The sequence below is a fragment of the Manacus vitellinus genome, unplaced genomic scaffold (assembly GCF_001715985.3).
Source record: "Manacus vitellinus isolate BGI_N305 unplaced genomic scaffold, ASM171598v3 scaffold_4_pilon, whole genome shotgun sequence".
NCBI classification, from domain to species: domain Eukaryota; kingdom Metazoa; phylum Chordata; class Aves; order Passeriformes; family Pipridae; genus Manacus; species Manacus vitellinus.
In genome coordinates this window covers 35,092,653-35,111,683 of record NW_021940604.1, presented here as the reverse complement: position 1 = coordinate 35,111,683, position 19,031 = coordinate 35,092,653, and the positions used below count along the sequence as shown (strand labels likewise).

General features: G+C 37.8%; 1 protein-coding gene across 6 annotated transcripts in view; it reads left to right on the top strand.

The window, feature by feature from the left end:
- The window catches only part of BCKDHB (branched chain keto acid dehydrogenase E1 subunit beta), a 142,394-nt gene that overhangs the window by 11,341 nt on the left and 112,022 nt on the right, over positions 1 to 19,031 (top strand). For all 6 annotated transcript variants that reach the window (XM_029962689.1, XM_029962691.1, XM_029962687.1 and 3 more), the window contains exons 3-5: positions 7,574 to 7,707; positions 8,388 to 8,543; positions 13,822 to 13,930. In XM_029962689.1, coding sequence (XP_029818549.1) covers positions 7,574 to 7,707; positions 8,388 to 8,543; positions 13,822 to 13,930 — 399 coding nt within the window. The remainder of the gene's footprint in view (positions 1 to 7,573; positions 7,708 to 8,387; positions 8,544 to 13,821; positions 13,931 to 19,031) is intronic.

Here is a 19,031-nt window from a genome sequence, read left to right as displayed (position 1 = left end):
CCCTTGTATAATTAGGCATCACACTTTTTTTATTTAGGATACAACTGGGTATGTGAGCCAGATGATGATGAGGAATTCAGTGTGGTGTGGGCAACCTGCATGAACATTTGAACTAGCAGTTCTAGCTCAGAGTGTTCTCAAAAAGTCATAGTCTTATTCAAGACTATGCATTTTTCTTCCAAGAGCTCATTAGATCACAACTACACTTTCATCTCCTCTCCCTCAGGATTCCCTTAGGAGAAAAGTAAAAAGAAATTCTGGTGAGCAAATCTACCACTTAGATGTGAGCTGCTTATTGAATGTTTTGTAACAGTGTGGAGCTGAATCAGTACTATTTTATCAATGCCATTAAGTGCTTTCATCAGCAGGACGGGTACAGGCATAAAGAGTTTGGGTAGTGAGCATGTAGCTTTGCATGAGGTTGTCATTGAATCATCAAATATGAAAGACTGAAAGGAAAAGACCTAGAAAGTTATCTGCTCCAAAGCAGGACTCGGAGTCAGTTTAGGTTGCCTGTGTTTTGTCCAGCTGAGTTTTGAACATGTCCAAGGCAGGAGCTTGTACAACCTCTCAGGTTTGTTCCAGCAGTTTGTTCCAGCATTTCACTACTGTCATAGTGAGGTTTTTTCCTCTTAGATAATTAGTTTCCCCTTTTGTAAGTCTTCACTATTTGCTTTAGGAAGGCAGAGCTATTCATAAATTAGTTTTTTTGAGTCTACCCTCATCCTTAGGGCAGTAAACCTGACAAGTAAGTTCTTAATGTTAGAGTCATACTGTGAACTTTTAGAATTTACTAAGTTTTACTAGAAAGTTTTCCTTCCAAACCTGAAATGTGGTAACTGTGCAGATTGTAAGAATTTGTAGGTAATTGAGGAGATTGCCCCCTGTCTGTGGTAACCTTTTCTTTGTACTTCAGCAGTTTTCCTGATTCTGATATTGTTTGTGATCTTTGAGAGTAAGGGTTAAATGAAATGCAGTAGATATGCTTTCTCCGAAGGAGATCTTGGGGGAGAGGAGGTGAAAGCGTAGTTGTGATCTAATGAGCTCTTGGAAGAAAAATGCAGTCTTGAATAAGAGAATGACTTGTTGAGAACATTTTGAGCTAGAACTGCTAGTTCAAATATTCATATTTCTTCAAATGTATGATTGCCTTGGAATTAGTGACTGGGAGAGACTTAAAAGGAAGTTGTTCTTAACTTCCAGTTTACCTGAACTACTCATCAGAAGTGTTGGTTATGTCAATGGCATGTATGATAAAACTGAAGAATTCCTGTTCTTATCAGTTGCTGGGCAAAACAGATGACCTTTGCTATGGGCAACACTGTGGTGATTGGTGCTTCAGAAGGATACATTGCTTTGGTGTGATTTTTTTTTCCCTCTCAAATGAAGCATAATTAACACTCCTATAAACACGTGAAACCGAATAAGAGACGTATCTGTCATTTGACCTTTAAAACTTCTGTCTAGAATAAGAAGTCAGCTCCTTTGTTGCAGTGTAGAGCGTGATAGTGAATTTTGCAACACCAGTATAGGAAGAAGCTAATTTACTTTAGTGTATGCAAACCTCTTTTCTGACCATGTTGTCAGTTGCTCACAGATTTCTGTAGTACGTTTTTTTTACTCGCTCCTGTATCTTACTGCTATAGGTTGACTTTCTGGAATATTTATGGAAAAAGTGATGGGAATGCCATGTAATTAGTTGCTAAGTGGTCAAAATTGGAATGACTTTTTCATTCAAAGGAAGTAAATGTTGAAATTCTTTTGAAGGCATAGGCAGTGTATACACAGTGATTTGTGACTGTGTGTGGATATATATGTTTCTCCTGTAACAGACCCAACTCACTGCACTTGACTTGAGACTTTACGTTGACTTGACTGGGGGCTGGGACCATGGAGCTGGCTGAGCTGTGCCAGAGGCATAGTTGGGTCCTTGAAGCCTGCTGTGAATGTCTGGGCACACAAATGTTCTCGACTCTTGTAGGATACAGATTTGGGGAAGAAAAGGAGAGGAATATAGCTCAATTCTGTAAATTGTATTATTCTATGTGCAATAGATAAAAGTCATCTTAAGAAGTTGTAAGCTACTTGCATATGAAATCTTTTTCATTTCATGTAGTTACTTTTCATCTGTTAGGTGGATGAAATAATGTATTTTAACATGGACAACTCTGGAAAAAGCAGCTATTTGATGACATGGCATGTTAGTGTGCAGGAATTCAAGTCTGAGAGGTGAACCATCTCTGTGTCTGTGAAACTGAAGGCCTGCTTTTGAGAAGTAGGTTTGAAATTTCTATATTCAACTGTAAAGCTAATGTGCTTTTACTGATATCCCCTGTAGAGGAATAGGGCCCATTGCACACCTTTTTTTTTAAAGCTTGAGAACTGTGACTAGGATGTCAGTAAACCAAAATGATTAAAATTAATCAGAAATTACTAGAGCTCTTTTGTGTTCACCCAGGAGCTCTAAAAGAGCTGAGTATAAATTTACTTAACTACTTGCTGTTATGCCTGTCCTCTCCCAGAGTATCAGAGAAATGGAAGATAACAAGTGTCACCAGTTATAAAATGAGGCTTAAAATGGATGGTGGGACCAAAAAAGTTTGACTGCTGGATAGACTGTCTTAATTATGTTATGAAATACAGTTAGTAGACTTATGTAGATGTATATCTGTGAAAATGATATTCTAGGGTTACAAAAGGTCTTCAAAGGCAGGACTGTTTTCAAATCAGTCACTTCTATTTGCACTTTCTACAGGAAGTCCCTGGTGAGTAGCAAAGAAGCTAATCTGCTGGGGCTTCCTTTTCTTTCCAGTTATTTCTGAATGTGCAGCCCCGACTGCTGCATTTGATGTCAAAATTAGCTTCTTACACTCTTCTATTTGACTTCTGGTGGATGTTTTAAATGGAAATTGATGGGATCATGGGGAGGAATAAAATGCTCTCCAGGTATATTGTTAATAGTACTCCGTACTGACATTTTTTAAGATGCCTTTTTTTAACACCAGTATCTTAAAAACAAAACACAAGTCTCCTTTGACTAACTTGCCATAAGTACTCCTTAAACCACTCAAATGGTCCAGACTCTTGCAGAGTGATATGAAATTACTCAGAGCCTTGGGTGGTGTGTTAACATTTTAGGAGATTTGATATTGTTTGACCATCTCATTTTTGAAGTTAAATTAAGACAGGAACATGACTCATTACAGATACTGAAATCTGAAATACTTTTTTCCTGGTGTCTTGGAACAAATAAAGATGAAGCAGGCCAAAACATTAATGCACAATAATCGACTACGTATGTCTGTAAACATGCTCTGTTAGGTTGCTATGAAACTCTTTATTCTTGGCAGACAAGAAGATGTCTTTGAGAGTGCCTTAAAGCTGTTGTCTCTTAGACAGAGGGTCAGTGGTAACTTGAACATTTGTGGGGTAGTCTTTGTTCTGAAAATCACAAAAATCAATCTTTTTCTATTTAAATAAAAATAGATCTGGGCAGGATGAAGTAGTTTTTTGAAAATTGAATCAGGTATTGCTTTTTTTCCTTAGTGTAGCAATTTCAGATTTTCCTTGTTAAAGAACACTTCTAGAGTGTTTATTCACTTCCTTAACATGCATCTAGTCTTACTCCAGAGTTGTTGGGATGGAGAGATGAGAATCATAGAATCATAGAATCAGCCGGGTTGGAAAGGACCTCCAGGATCATCAAGTCCAACCCTTGATCCACTACCACCATGGTTACTAGACCATGGCACTGAGTGCCACATCCAGTCTCATCTTAAAAACCTCCAGGGACGGAGAATCCACCACTTCCCTGGGCAGCCCATTCCAATGCCTGATTACCCTCTCAGTAAAGAATTTCTTCCTAATATCCAACCTAAACCTCCCCTGGCACAGCTTAAGACCATGCCCTCCTGTCTTACTGATACCTGCCTGGGAGAAGAGGTCAACCCCCACCTGGCTACAACCTCCTTTCAGCCAACTGTAGAGAGTGAGGAGGTCTCCCCTGAGCCTCCTCTTCTCCAGGCTGAACAACCCCAGTTCCCTCAGCCTCTCCTCACAGGACTTGTGCTCGAGTCCCTTCACCAGCCTTTTTGCTCTTCTCTGGACCTGCTCCAACACCTCAATATCCTTCCTGAAGAATCATCATCTTCTTTTTTAACATAGCCCTGTTTGCCATATTGCTTCCTTCACTACTTGGCAAATGGCACTGACCTGTTCAGGTGGCTGAAACCAGGGATGTTTATAGAGCTAGGCAGGTTAATTGAAATGGACACCAGCATAATGTCTTTCTTCAGAGGCTGATGCACCTGGCTCAGATAATGTAGAGGTACTGCTTTACCTGGAATGACAAGAGCTTGCAGTGTTTGTGCTAGCTTGTTTTGAGCTGTGTAGCTGACACAAATCATAGGAGAAGAGTACATTTTAGGAAATGTTTCTTCATTGGTAAGGAAATGAAATATGGAAAGACAACATATCTCTGGGTTATTTGTCTGCTTCAGTCATATTTCAGCTGAAATCTGACTCAACTGGTTTGCAAAAGATGATGTAAATGGCTGTTTATCAAAGTCACTTCCTTTTCACATTTAAAAAAAATGTGAAAAATAAAAAAACGTGAAATAAAATAGATAAAAATACATAGGCTTAATGCATTTAAATGTTAAGAGTTGAAATATTTTGTGTTAGTTTTTAGTAATGATTTTCGTACTACATCAATAAAAGTAGGAGGTTAAAGCTATACCATACAATTTTTAATATTCAGGTAAATAAAGTGAATTTGTTTTATCCTAATGATGTGTATATCTTTTTTCTTAAAAGGCTAGATTTTATAAAGAAAACCTTACCCCTTGAAACTCTACCCAAGCTTGTTTTCCCATCTAATGAACAGTAAAGTGCTTTAGGATTTGCTTTTAAGGGATCAGTATTATTGTTTTAATGGAACAGTCAAAACCATTCCTGAGTAATAAATCTCATTAATTGAATTCCCTCGCTCAATCTTTACTGTTTTAAGCCTTGGTACTTCAGAATTGTGCCTTTAGTCCTGAAAGTCCAAATTAGGTGCTTCAAGCTGATCACATTACAGCTGTCATGTTACATTTCACTTTTGCTTCATTAATTTTCACTTCATTTATTTCATCATACTCCATTGATGGCAGCATGTTGCCTCTAATTTAATATCTCAATGGTATTTCAGCAGTTTTAATAGGATGTATTTTATATTTTGAATTATAGAGTGACATACTCGTGTGGTAGAGCTAACACGCTTTTAAATTCGTTCACCTACCCCAAATTGATATTAAAGAACTAACTTTCAAGTGTGTAGCAATTACTATTTAAAAGCTCATTTTACAGGGTTGTTCAAATACGTTTCAATTTTTGTGTGATGATATAAAATTATTTGTGGAACCTGTGCATTAGGCTATTTCGGTGTACTCTGAAAAAATCTGTTAATAAAGAATACGGTTAGGTAAGCTATAAGTCTTGTATCAAAATATCCTGTAAGCAAGTGAAGTGGAATATATTAATCTGCCAGTGGACTTTTAAGAAGTAGGAAAGAAAATTACCATGTCTTCATAAAGTTAATAAATTTTTAAAATGAGATCTGTTTTAAATTAAAATTTTATATGCATCATTGAAAGAGAAGGGAAACAAGATGTCTTACTCATGGTACGCTAGATAAATAAAAAGGAGGGAAGATGTTTGCTAAGTGTTGGTAGTGTTACAAATGGATACGAATACAGGGACAGCTCCTGTGGTTGTATCTAAAGCAGGGCTTCCACACTATCACAATTGGCAATAAGGCCTGGGGCAACTACATGTTTGCATGGGGAGTTTATGTTCCTCTTTCTTTGACCATGATGCCTGTCAGGGGAGAGTGCACCAGAGGATGCTATGTAGGAATGGAGATTACAACTATCTCAGAAATGAGAACAATTTACACAGTATACAGTCTCTTTAGGTGAAAAAATAATCTTTCATTCTTTGTTTCCATGTCTTGTATGAAAAATTGTGGAGTGTCCTGCAATTGTGGTAGCTCTTTGTAGTTGGTGTTGGCTTGTGTAGCCTCACTGACACCACCAACATTGAAGTATCATTTGATGGCATGTTTTTTTTACTTGCTTTAAATGAATGGTGTCTTAGTCTTGTTCCTAGTGGAAGGGGAAAAAAAGAAAAGCAGAGGGGAGAGCCAAAAATTTATATATATAAAATATGTCCCCCCCAATAAACAAACAAAACCCCCAAAACAAATCAACCGTTGAAGTAGAAAACTGAAAACACCAGGTAAAGCACAAAGACAGGGTACAAGGAGTGACAATGCTGTGCAGGGTGATGTGTGAAGATGAAAGATTTGTACTTTAAAGATCTGTAAAACTTGCCTCCCTTTCGTGTATGGTAAATACAACCTTGGGCAATATCAATCTCCCTAATCATCCATTTCTGAAAACTTACGTTAGCTTTCCTTTTTCTAATTTAACTTACAGCTATTGAAATTAGGAATCTTCATAGTAACAACTTTCCGACTTATCGGTTTAGTCTCTTTTTTTTGGTTAGTTATTTCATGGTTAGTTATTGTTTAATTTATTTCATAGCCACTGCTGTGCACGTTTTTTTCCATCCAGTTTGAAGTCTTGGCATTTTCCTGCCTGATGGACTCTTATATAGTCTATTTCCCAACGTTCTAAAGGGAAGATTTAATAGCATATGGAGATTCTTCTGTTGTACTCCCTTGGCAGAAAAGTACTGCTGGCAAATATTGTAAACATGTCTTAGAGGATATTGTAGTGGTGTTTCATCTCTCTCCCACTCCTTTTTTATAATTTCATGAACTGAACAATTTTGTCTTTAACCATCTATTAGATTTATGCATATTTGGGATCTGAAATTACTGTAGCACAGAAATATGTCAGGCCTAATATAACCTTTTGCACTTCCACATGGAAGATACAAAATCAAATATTTTAGGTTTGCAACATTTTTTTCTCTTGCCTTGGAGACAAGGCAAATTCTTTAAATGTGGCTTTACCTTGGGAGAGAAGACTGATAAGAATGGGCACTGCTGATGGGGAGTGTGGCAGGAGGCAGTATGCTTTCATACAGACTTGTAGAACTGTGTGCCTTTGGGTAGGGGCAGTTATTTTTGACTGCCTGGAAAAAATGGAAGAAACAACACTTATCTTTATTGTAAGCTTTTTAAAATACTTATAAGTATTCTTTGCTCCCAGGTAACCATGAAGGCTATGCATGCTTAACTGTATATACATCAGAAAAAATTATTTTCCTTGAAGTGTTAAGAACACTGTAAGTTACAGAAATTGTTCTTATCTTTCATTTAGTTTCTCCTTCTCTTCCTCTGAGTTGTTACAAGTTAGATTGAAAGCATCTTTACCTGCAATGGATGGTTATTGTTTCTATACCTAAAAAAAGCACATCTAAAGCACAATATGTTTAATTGCATGTGACTTGTTTATAAGTCAAATATTTCTGGGGCAATATTTTTCACTTAGTACTGGTGTATTAAAGGAATTGTGTGTTGGAGTCTTTTTGTCCTTTTTGTTTTTTTTTTTTAAATACATAGGTAAAGATAGAGTTTTCAACACCCCTTTGTGTGAACAAGGAATCGTTGGCTTTGGTATTGGAATTGCTGTCGCAGGTGCTACAGCCATTGCAGAAATTCAGTTTGCAGATTACATTTTTCCAGCTTTTGATCAGGTTAGTATAAATAAATTTGAAAGAGGTTAAAAGAAATCTTATGACTGTTTAAATTATTCTTCTGTTAGCATTAGTACTTGGTTTGATTATGTAATTTTTGCAAGTATATCCACAGTTGCATTACTAATGTTTATGCATACTTTAAGTAAACAGGAGTAAACTGCAAACAGTATCAGTACTGTACTGACTGTACCAAGACCAGTTTGAAGGCTTAATAAGTAATGGAAATTAAAGATGTTGTTTGAAGCAAATGCCTCTCTGTTTGTTTTGATTTTTGCTTTTGTGACTGTGTTGGCTTCAGCAGCCTTAAATTCATCAGCTGTGTCTTCCCAACACAATTTCTCATTTCTACATTCAGCTGCAGCTGGCCATATATCCACAGGACAAACTACAGATTTGAACTGGGGTGACTGACAGTATGCAATGAGGAAACAACTGAGTTATAAGGCTACCCTCGAGGCTTAGGCATCTAACTTGAATGCACTAAATTATTGTTTCATTTGCCTTGAAAAATTTTTGTCTTTGCACTGGCTTACAGTATTTCTTTGCTTCTAATTTGGTCCTCTGAATCCCGTGCATGGTGCAGATGATGTAGTTACATCCCATGTATTGAAGTGACTTAATGATGCATAACTAAAGGTATTGGACTGAATGTTACTTTTGTATATAAATCTTCCCAGATTGTTAATGAAGCAGCAAAATACCGTTACCGCTCTGGAGATCTATTTAATTGTGGAAACCTCACCATCAGAGCACCCTGGGGCTGTGTGGGTCATGGTGCACTATATCACTCTCAAAGTCCAGAAGCCTTTTTTGCTCATTGTCCAGGAATAAAGGTACAGTAACTCTTATTTTATGAAGATGAATTTTATTTGTTTGTTTTGTAATGGACTGGACTAACAAAGAGTCTAGATGCAGGCAGGGGAAGAAAGGATGTTAGCAAAATATCTGAATATGTTAATTAAAAACTATTAGAAGTTTTCAGTTTATAAAACTTAAACTGTGTTAAGTGTTTGAGAATTTTTAGCCATTATTGAAGCAATCTTAGGTAGACATAGCGTTTTTTACTTGTCTGCTTTTTGCACTAAAAACATACATTTTACACTTTTGTGTGTCCAGTATAGTACAGAACCTAAAAACTTTAATAAGTAGTACTTTCTTTTTTTTCCTTTCTGTATCTGTCTTAAGTGCATAATTGAATTAATTTATATAAATGACAGTGCCAGGCAGTGGGCAGAAACTGAAACACAAGAGGTTCTGTCTGAACATGAGGAAGCACTTGGCACAACTTGGCCAGAGAGATTGAGAAGTCTCCATTCTTGGAGGCATTCAGAAGTTGTCTGCGCATGGTTCTAGGCAACTGGCTCTGGATGGCTCTGCTTGAGCAAGGGTGTTGAACCAAATGATCTCTGGAAGTCCCTGCCAACCTCAACTGGTTGGTGATTCTCTGAGTGATAACTTTAGGCAAGCTTTCCACATGAGGTGGTGGCATTCCTCGAAGCCAAGTTTGCTAATGATTAGAGAAGAGGGAGCTGCAGGATCTAGTCATCTCAGATTAAGAGAGCACTTTTTGCCAGCTCTCCATTTTTTTCTGACTAAACTTTTGTCTATAAACTTGTACTTCTGGGTTAGCTGGCATCCAGACCATTGAACAATGACTCATAGCTGATTAGTGTGGAAGACTTAAGCAGAACTGGTATTTGCATGCTAAAGACACATGTTCATTGTTTATCTGTTGTTTAAACTGTTGACCATGTATGATTTTGGTATTCTAAATCTTCAGATATAACTCATCAACAGGGAGACCATAGCCATTTCTCCTTCTTGTTTGTCTTTACTTAAATACAATCCTTTATATTGTTCACATTTTATTTCATGATATTTGAGGAATGAGGATACATTTTTGTCTCTGGGTGTTCTTTATGATATTTGAGGTGTTCCTATTCTGAACTTGAAAGTATTTCCTAATACAGGCAAAAGCAATCTCCAAAATCTTTTGCGAGGTAATTGAATCAAATGGTTTCTTGATCTTGTTTATAAACTAAAGTAGTTTCTTATCATATGAAAGCACAAGATAACTTACATGATTAAAATACTGATGCCAGGTCTATATTTCTACTGATCTTGTTGGTCAATCTCAAATTTTTATATACTGAACCAAGTGCTGAAGTTTAGTGGTCCACTCAGGTGATTAAAACTCTTTCTAATTTTGGTACTACCTAGACCGGTGCATAGTCTTCTCGATAAGTTAATAAGTCAAAATTTTATTTAGTCATGCTGCGTAACATAAGTTCTTTGCTCCCACCTCTGATATTTCTTCTTATTGGTTTTTCACTTCCTTTCACTTCCTTTCACTTTTCCTTGGGTAAAGTGCTAAAATAGATTGCTACCACTAAGAGCTGTCATCTCAGTTGAAGATAAAGGGCACATTAATTGGGTGGAACTGATGGAACAATATACTAGTTTCTGGTGCACAGAGAAGTATTTTAGACTCCATCTTTTGAATATTGTTGCTTTGTGAAAACAGTGTTGTCGCTTTAATATTTTTTGCAAAGCTGTTTGTTAATGCAATTATAATATTTCAAGATTGCAGATATTTTTAAATGAACCCAAACCTAGCCTTTAACACGGGAATCAAGAAGTGCACATGAACTTGTGGTTCAGATGCATTCTCAAACATCCTGTGTCTATGCGTATTTTCTCCATTATTACAGAAGGAAAGGCGATGTCTTACAAGCTGAGAAGGGTAGGGTTTGACCATTGGGAGAGTAGTCTTCGTAACCATCCTCTTACTAAACTCTGTGGAAGGTTTTTGCCCTTCTATTTTGTGTTTTTCTTAAGTGGCAGGTGAGATTTGGATTTCCCAAGCCAACGGGAGTTTGTACAACTTTGGCTATTCAGGGGAAGAACTTGTCATGGTTTGAGATAGTCCCAAAATCCAATCCCCTAGCTCCATTCCCTCTCCCACATCTCAACCTAATGTGAGATGGGTTTTTCCAGACAAAACACACCAGACTCAAAGTGGGGGAAAGGGAATATATTACAATGACTGTACAAATAAATACCATATCACATTATACACATGATCACAAACTATCTCTACCATGACATATGTATTTACAATGGATCAGATCTCTTCTCCCCTCCAAATAAAAGTCCAGGAGGGAAAGAAGGACAGATCCCTTCCAGTCCTTAAGCAGCAGCATCTTCTGAGGCAGCAGTCTGTCTGTCTTCTCCACATGCAGCAGCTGATAGCTGGCTTTCTGCCAGCACTCACGAGGGAGGTATCCAAGCCTCTCTCGGCCCCATCGCCTCCAACCGAGGGGTCTTCCGTGGGCTTCGTAACCCCAGACAAGGTCGTATCACCACGTCATATCACGAAGACACAGGGGGGTCTTCGTGACGGTCTGGTATCTCCAGGAGACTCAGCTCCTTGCAGGGCCTCTGTGCCCTGTCTCTCAGGCTGCCACCGTGGCAGCAGTGCAAGGGGGGGGAGCCAAGGTCAACTCCCCCCGCATTCCTCTGGCCGTCCCGGTCCAGCTCCGGGACGCTCTGAGCTTCTCAGCTCCTCTCTCTCTCCGGTGCTGCATGTCTAAAACTCTTCTCCTTAATAGGAGTCCATCTCCCTCTTCTCCAAGAGGGGTCTCAAGGGAGTTTTAGGGGATCTGGTACAGTCTTACCCCCAGAACTCTGTCTCTCAGGCTGCTGGCTCTCTTTCTCCCGGCTCTCCTTCCAGGAGTCCTTTCTCTGGTGCTGCATGTTGCTTCTGCTGCTCCTTCAGTTCAGGTCCTTATCTCCTGTCTGGCTCTCTGCCACCGTTTCTCTGGTGCTTGCCGGCTGCTGCTCTGCGCCCATGGAGAAAACATCTCCCGGCATAACTACAGGCACCTAGCCCAGCTTTATGCTGTTCCAGGTCCCCGCAGCTCCCAGCCAGGGGCTGGGAGGCCCCAGAGGGCCCAAGGGGCTCAGAGCCCCTTCCTCGTGGCTCACAACATGGCCACCTCTCCTGCAACCAAAACTACAACTCATCTCTTCCGGTGAGCTTGTGATATGTTTACATTTTTGCAGGAGCGCCCATTGGGCAGAACTTCAAAACTTCCAGGGGTTTCCACCCCTTGGGGTCTACCACTTTTCTAGCCTCTGGGGGAAAACAAAATCCAAACCACGACAAACTGCAGTCATTGGTACTTAGCACAAGTCTTATTGAGGTGGCAGGACACTACTGAATGGTTGTATCTTTTGTCTGCTGTTGTGAGGATGTACTTCTTAATGGATGGAAGATATTAATATTGATTCTCTGCATTCCATTGTAAGAATATTTGCTGTTGTGGCTAGAAGCTTTCTTTTCATTTCCAGCCTAAATTTGTTCCTGACTAACTTATAAGTTTAACGTATCTCTTCTTCACCTTCCCTTTCATATACTAAAACAGTTGTATTCTCTTTAGTCTTCCTTTTGTTAGACTAAACAAATCAAACTACTGAAGTAATGTTAACAATTTCTGGAGCTCTTTTGACATGTGTTTCATTAATTTTTTTTTCCAAAGGGTTGATATAGTCATAAAGTATTCCAGTTAAGTTTCTAGCACTGATTTTTGCAATAGCAAGAAAAGTTCCTTGGCTATGTTATTATGTACTGCATAGTGTCCTAGTTATGCTTTGAGCAGATAATAAATTCAGATCTGAATTTCTGCTGCTGAGTTCTAAATTTATAACAAAAATGTGGTCGTTAAACATGACTTTTCAGTATGTATTTTTCTGTTTGCTATTGTCAGTCATGTCCTCAATGTGAACTGGGTCTTTTTGGTATCATCCTCTGTAGTGGTAGTGACTCCCAGCTTTGGAATAGTTTTCACTACTATGTTCTGACTGAACATCATTAGTGAATAAGGTAAATAAAGTCTGTCCTAAAAATGATCCCTAATGAGCTGTACTAGTAACATCCATGGTTAGTTTCCCATGTGTCTGTTACCACATGCTTTGGTGAAATATGATAGACTGCTTCTCCCTTGTTTAGAAAAATCACTTATCAAGTTAGTTTGATGTAATAGCAGATTTAGATTGTGTTTTGACTCTTTTCTATTACTTTAATATAAATAAATGTTATTACTCTCAAAACATATTTGAAGCCTTGGAAACTCCTGTAGGCAGTAAGTTAACATGACTAGTAAACATGGATTACTTTTTTTTTTTAACAAGAGCTACAACTACTGTTTTCAGTCAGAGAGGGCCACTTCTGACTCCACAGCTATAAAAATGTAGACTTCATGCAGCATGTGTCAGCTCTTTGAAGTCTCTGGGATGTAAATTAGTTGGTTCTTCTGATTTGAGGGAATTGAGCTCTTGAGTTCTACTTTTGTTTAAACAAAATAATGATAATTTGCTAATTTTCTCTTCGTAACTAGCATTCTCTTAGATCATCTGAAATTAACTCCTCTGTTGGCAAATATGTTATACTTTTTTCTTCCAAGTATTCAGATTACATTTGGAGGCTTTACTTAGTTTTCTGTGCTTGATATTTAAGGTATGTATTAGTGTTTGTTCATTTCCAAAATGAACACATTTCAGGCTTCCATCATAAACAAAGAAAGTCAACTTTAAATAGCTGTTTCCTTTTTCAGTCTTCAAAACTTACTGGACTAAGTCTGAAAACCTTCTAGGTCTGTTCTGATGAATCTTTACCCAAGAAACTGAGGATCACTCAGCTGAATTTTTTTAAACATCTACATTAATTTTACTAAGTTTATATATATGTGAATATATATATGAAGTGTTATATATATTTTATATATATTTTAATCTGACTGACTTTCTTCCGTTCCTTTTACCCCAAATGTTGTTGTTAAGATGTTAGTTCTACCTTATCTGAGAGGAGTCCCTTAGTGTTTAAATCAAGGTATAGAGGGGAGCTTTTAAAGCCTCATCAATGAACAAAATAAAATTAAAAATTTAGAATGTGTGTTAACATCAGTGCTGCATTACTAATTCTGTTTGTAAGAACTGCTCAATCTGTACATAAATTCATTTAAAGCAAATAATGGCTTAGTTTTAAGTAGTATTGAGGAAGTTTCTAGTAGAATTTCAATATAAATAAATTATATAAAAATGTTTTTACAGGTTGTTATTCCAAGGAGTCCTCTTCAGGCCAAAGGATTGCTGCTGTCATGCATAGAGGACAAAAATCCATGCATATTTTTTGAACCTAAAATACTTTACAGAGCTGCAGGTAAAGTTTTGTGTATTTTCCAATAAAGCTACTTTTTTTTTTTTTTGCACATATATGTTGATAGTCACTGCTAAAACAATATTTCAACAGAAGTCTTAACTTGTTTGGTCTCTAGCTATGTTGGGCCTTGGGTTTTTAGAGGAATTGTGAAAATCGGATGAGATATCTAAATCTGACTGCAAGGATAAATGAACATTTACAGTCTGATTCATGCTCAATTAACTTTGGAAGTGAAATGCTTTATACAGTCTTGGGTTAAAAAGAAGAAGAAATAGAACTAAGTGGCATTATTCCTTATCAAACTGCAGTATAAATTTGACAGAAATTAAAGTGCTTTCTTGTGATAACTCTAGATACTAAAATAAGTTTCCAGATCAAAGTTTGTTTCCAAAAGAACTGAACCCCACCATCACCATTTTCGCAAAGTGTAGAATTTCTTTGAAATGTGTAATTTCTAAAAATCTTGAAAATCTTCCCACATAGATTTTAATCTTATTTGAAAGGAAATGAGATTACCATTTCTTTTTTCATTTGTTTTAGTCATAGTGAACTTTTTGGTTCAAAGAAGCTTTCACAGCTGTCTTATGTGTAACTTATTGGAACATAGTAAATTGAAGATGATGGTGTTTGAGTTGGTTCTAAAAATTAGCTGGTACTTCTTTAGATCAGAGAAGTTGGACTGAGAACAGAAGATGGATGAAAAATTTTGCATGTGGAGATAGGCAGGGTAATTGGGTGAGCAACTGAGAAAATAGAACTCAAGCCATCACTTAACTTTAGTGTTTCTGTGTCCTATAACTTTATATGCAAACTATGCTGGGATCCATCTATCTAATTTATAAGTTGACTCTGTGTGGCCTGAAGTTGAGTGAAGGACAAAGTGTTTGTATTTTTCTTTTAGCAGCACTTTTCTGTCAGTACATCCATTTTGTTAGTAAATTTATCCTCTTCCTAGAGAAGAGAGACAAAGGATACCAAGGGAAAGATTTAGAAAGCAAACATCAAAGCTACAAAAAAATAGCAATATAGCTTGGGAACAAATAGGATATTTACTGGTGAAACTGCTTATTTGCTTTATATTTTAAAAAAAGACTCAGAAATCTGATTAGCAATATAAATTTAAAAGTGCAGCTATTTTTAGTGTGGTGGGGTGTGATGCACTCAAAGGGTGTTGCATTCCTTAAGTTCAGTGTGTTTTGAGAGCTTACTAAAATTTAGCAAAAAGATTTCCGCCCATTCAATTTAGAGTATTTAATTTGAAAAATGAGCTTGAGTCTGAGTTCTGTTAAGCAAAGAAAAAAATTAAGTGTCTTTAAAACAACCCTTTATTTCTTCCCCTTTCCACCAGTATTTACAAGTCCAAAATACAGACTGTAGAGTTAATAAAATACTTGCTTTCATACTGGCATGAATGGCTGCACATCAATATCACGCAGCTTTTGAGAATAGAGGGAGGTTTTTCTGTTTGAGGAAATGACTTGTAAAGCAATTGCTGGATCATCTAGTGAACATAAATCAGTCTTGTGATTGAAATCTTGAGTAAAGAATGTGGTGAAATACTGGTTAATGTGATTTATGTGCTGGTCAATAACCAGCCACAGCGTTGCTGTTGTGGTAGTTTTCTGAAAGACTGTGATTTCCTCCTAAATTCTGGTGGCCTGATTTTCAGAGACATTACCTACGTATTTTTTGTCTTAAAATATCTAAGAACATCAGTTTAGCTATGTAGGCTGAAATTTATAGTACATTTGTGTCAACATGTGACAGGGATGATTTTAAGAGGTAACTTCTTTTGTATACATGGACATTTTATTGTTTCTACAATGTAAAGTATGAACATTTTATTACGTGAAATGGTTTTTATGTTCCTTTTATTTTCATTGCGAACCTGTCCCTCGGTTTCATTAGTTCATCATCCCAACTGTTAAGCTCTCCTTTTTGGGTCAGCTTGAACTGGAAGATGACTGGTGTCTGGGAGTTCCTCCTATGAAATTAATCTCTATTGGAGTTCATTCTTATGCTGCTGGCCATGGTCAGGGTTTCTTATAATTCCACCATTGAAAGAAAGTGGCCTGGTGGATTCAGAAATGGACCAGGATCATCATGGCATGGTATAGAACTCCACCTAAGATCTGGGACCTCGTTGTTCCAGACAAAAATTAATTTTCTTTATTTCCATTATGATGGCCAAGCATTGAATAGTGAAATTGTATTGCCCCTACCATAACATTTCTTTTTGTTCTAGCTTCATGTTGAGTAGATGTGTTTGTTCAGAGAGCTTTGTGATTGATGTTACAGTGGGCGTGTAACATCATTGAAAAAATAAGGTGTCAAAGATGTTAATGGGAAGGAGGATTTTCTATCTGTAAAATTAATGTAGGCTTTTGAGCCTTGTCATTTTCCTCTAATGGAGTTTTCTTTCTCCTTATGAGGTCTTTAAGCATTTGTCTAAGAATTTTCTTTTTAGAGTTGTTAATATATTCGGAATTATATATAATACAGCTGAAAATAGGGTGTAGGTGGGGTAGTCTTTAAAACACAGGATACCTGTCCTTATTCATGTTGGCTGAAGCTAATAATGCTTTGTTTAAAACAAACAAAAAAATCAAACCAAACCAAACAAAAAATGACAAAAATCCCACATCCACTACATCCCAACCACCACAAAACTATGTGGTGTTGCTATTATTGTAATTAGATGTTGAATGCCAGCGATAGAAGGTCATATATATCTAGCTTAGGATGTATAGCCTGAAGTTGCATCTCCAGAATGTTAAGCAGGATGCCAGGTCATTGCTGTTTTATATAAGGTCTTGTGCAGAACCAGCCTTGTGATTTTGCATCTGATGCATACCTCCAAGGAGCTATATAGGCCCACTAATTGCTTTCATTTTTTTGTTTGTTTTTGTTTGTTTGGGTTTTTTATTTTGCTTGCTGGTGACAGGGCAGGTTTTGCAACATTCAAGCATAGCTTTTTTTCCCCCATAACAGTAAAGACATTGTACAAAAGAGAAAAGAATCTTCAAAAGTGTTTTGAATTATAAGTCTGGTCTCCAAGGTAAATCAGAGCTGTAGGACAAAATATTTCAGTGCAACTATCACATGGAAAGTGTGATTGCTTGCTATATTTTTGGAATAATGAGATTAGCCGAATGTCTTCACAAATGAACACAAATTTGCCTATTCAAATATGTTGTATGCTTGTTCAGACATGTGGTAAAACTAACCATGTTAGTAAATGAACATTAATTTCTATATGAATATTTGCTGTCCAAACATGCCTTTGCCCACAAAAGATACAAGAGTAAATACAGACCTTTAGTCTTCACCTTAGTCATTCTTGTGGATCCCAGGTGAATATCAAAGTAGCATTGCCTTAAGTTCACCATATTCACACTGTGATGAACCAAGAAGAAAAAGCAAATTCCAAAGTGAAGGACAACTTTGCAAGAACGTTTCAGAAATGTTTTCCAGTTCATTCAAAAAATAACTCACACCTTAAATATCCAAGAGCCGTGACAACACCAAAGGGAGGTAATGGGCTTAAAGCTAAGATCAAAGAATCATAAAATAGTGTTGGTTGCAAATGACCTTTAAAGGTCATCCAGTCCAACCCCCACTGCAATGAGCAGGGACATCTTCAACTAGATCAGCTTGTTTCAAACCCTGTCCAACCTGACCTTGAGTGTTTCCAGGGATGGGGCATCCATAGCTTCTCTTGGCAACCTGTTCCAGTGTTTCACCACCATCATTGTAAAAAACTTATATCTAATCTAAACTGACCTTTACCCCTCATCCTGTCACAGCAGACCCTGCTAAAAAGTCTGTGTCCAACTATTTTATAAGCCCCCTTTCAGTACTGAAAGACCGCAGTGAATTTCCCTGGAGCTTTCTCTTCTCCGGGTTGAACAATCCCAACTCTGTCAGCCTGTCTTCACTGGAGAGGTGCTCCAGCCCTCTGATCATCTTCATGGCACTCCTCTGGACCTGCTGCAATAGCTCTATGTGTTTCCTGTGCAGACAACCCCAGAGCTGAATCTTAAACTTTGCCTGGGTATCTGTTAATAGTAAATTTTAGAAGTTACAGAAGAGCACTATTTTGTTTGAATGAAATACAATTGATAAGTTTCATATTATGCATTAGCTCTAGTGTGCAAACAAGTTGAAATAGTCTCCATATACAGATACATGATTTTATGTATAGGTGTACATATATTGTTATCTATGTGAATATATGTATAAGTAGCTATATATGTATGTAAGACTTATATCACAAAGCAGTAGCTAGATCAGAAAAGAAAAAGAAGTATATTTACCATGCATAGTTGTAGCTAGTAACTGCAGATTTGTACTTCCCATACTGTGAAGCAGGACAGTGCTGCATTTGTGGTTAAGCCCATGTGCCTATTTCTCTAACACAGTCACCCACTTTGCTAGCAGTTTGTTTAGCAGAGGATTTACTGTTCCTCAGTGTACCTGGGCTCTTTGGAGTGCTCATTGTTACTCTTTGTTGACTTCCCTGGACACTTATGGCAGTGTCACCCCAACTTGGTTGTACATATGTGGAGTGGGAATGACAATGAGTGTCCCCCAGATGGCTCTTTAGCTTTCAAAACTCTTGAGTGAAGGATCTTAGCCAGTCTAGCAACCCTTTGTGGTTCCCACAGGACCTGGTAACTCGTGTTTGGGCCACATGTTATTCCCAGCAGCTGGTGGCCAGGGCCCCTACTTGCTCCTGTTGGTCACACCACAGGCTCAGGGTTTCTGCACCCTGGTTTGTTTCCACTTGCTGGCCCAGTGTCTTGTCTTCTCATATTTGTCTCACCAGCAGCTGCTACTTAGTCCTTGCAGCACACTGTCCTTGCACTGGACAGGATTTCCAAAGAAGCTGGGACTGACCACCGTGATGAGGCACAGGGCTCAGTCAGACAAATGTGCTGACCAGCCCTGTTTATGTGCAATTGACCCCTTCTATAACCCTTTCTGTTTCTTCCCCATTTTGCTCCTTGTCCACCCCATTCACCTTCTTATGCCCTCATCAGCTGGTCTAGTTCCACACTTGCTCCAATTCCCTGGACCCTCAGGTTTGCATGCTTATCAG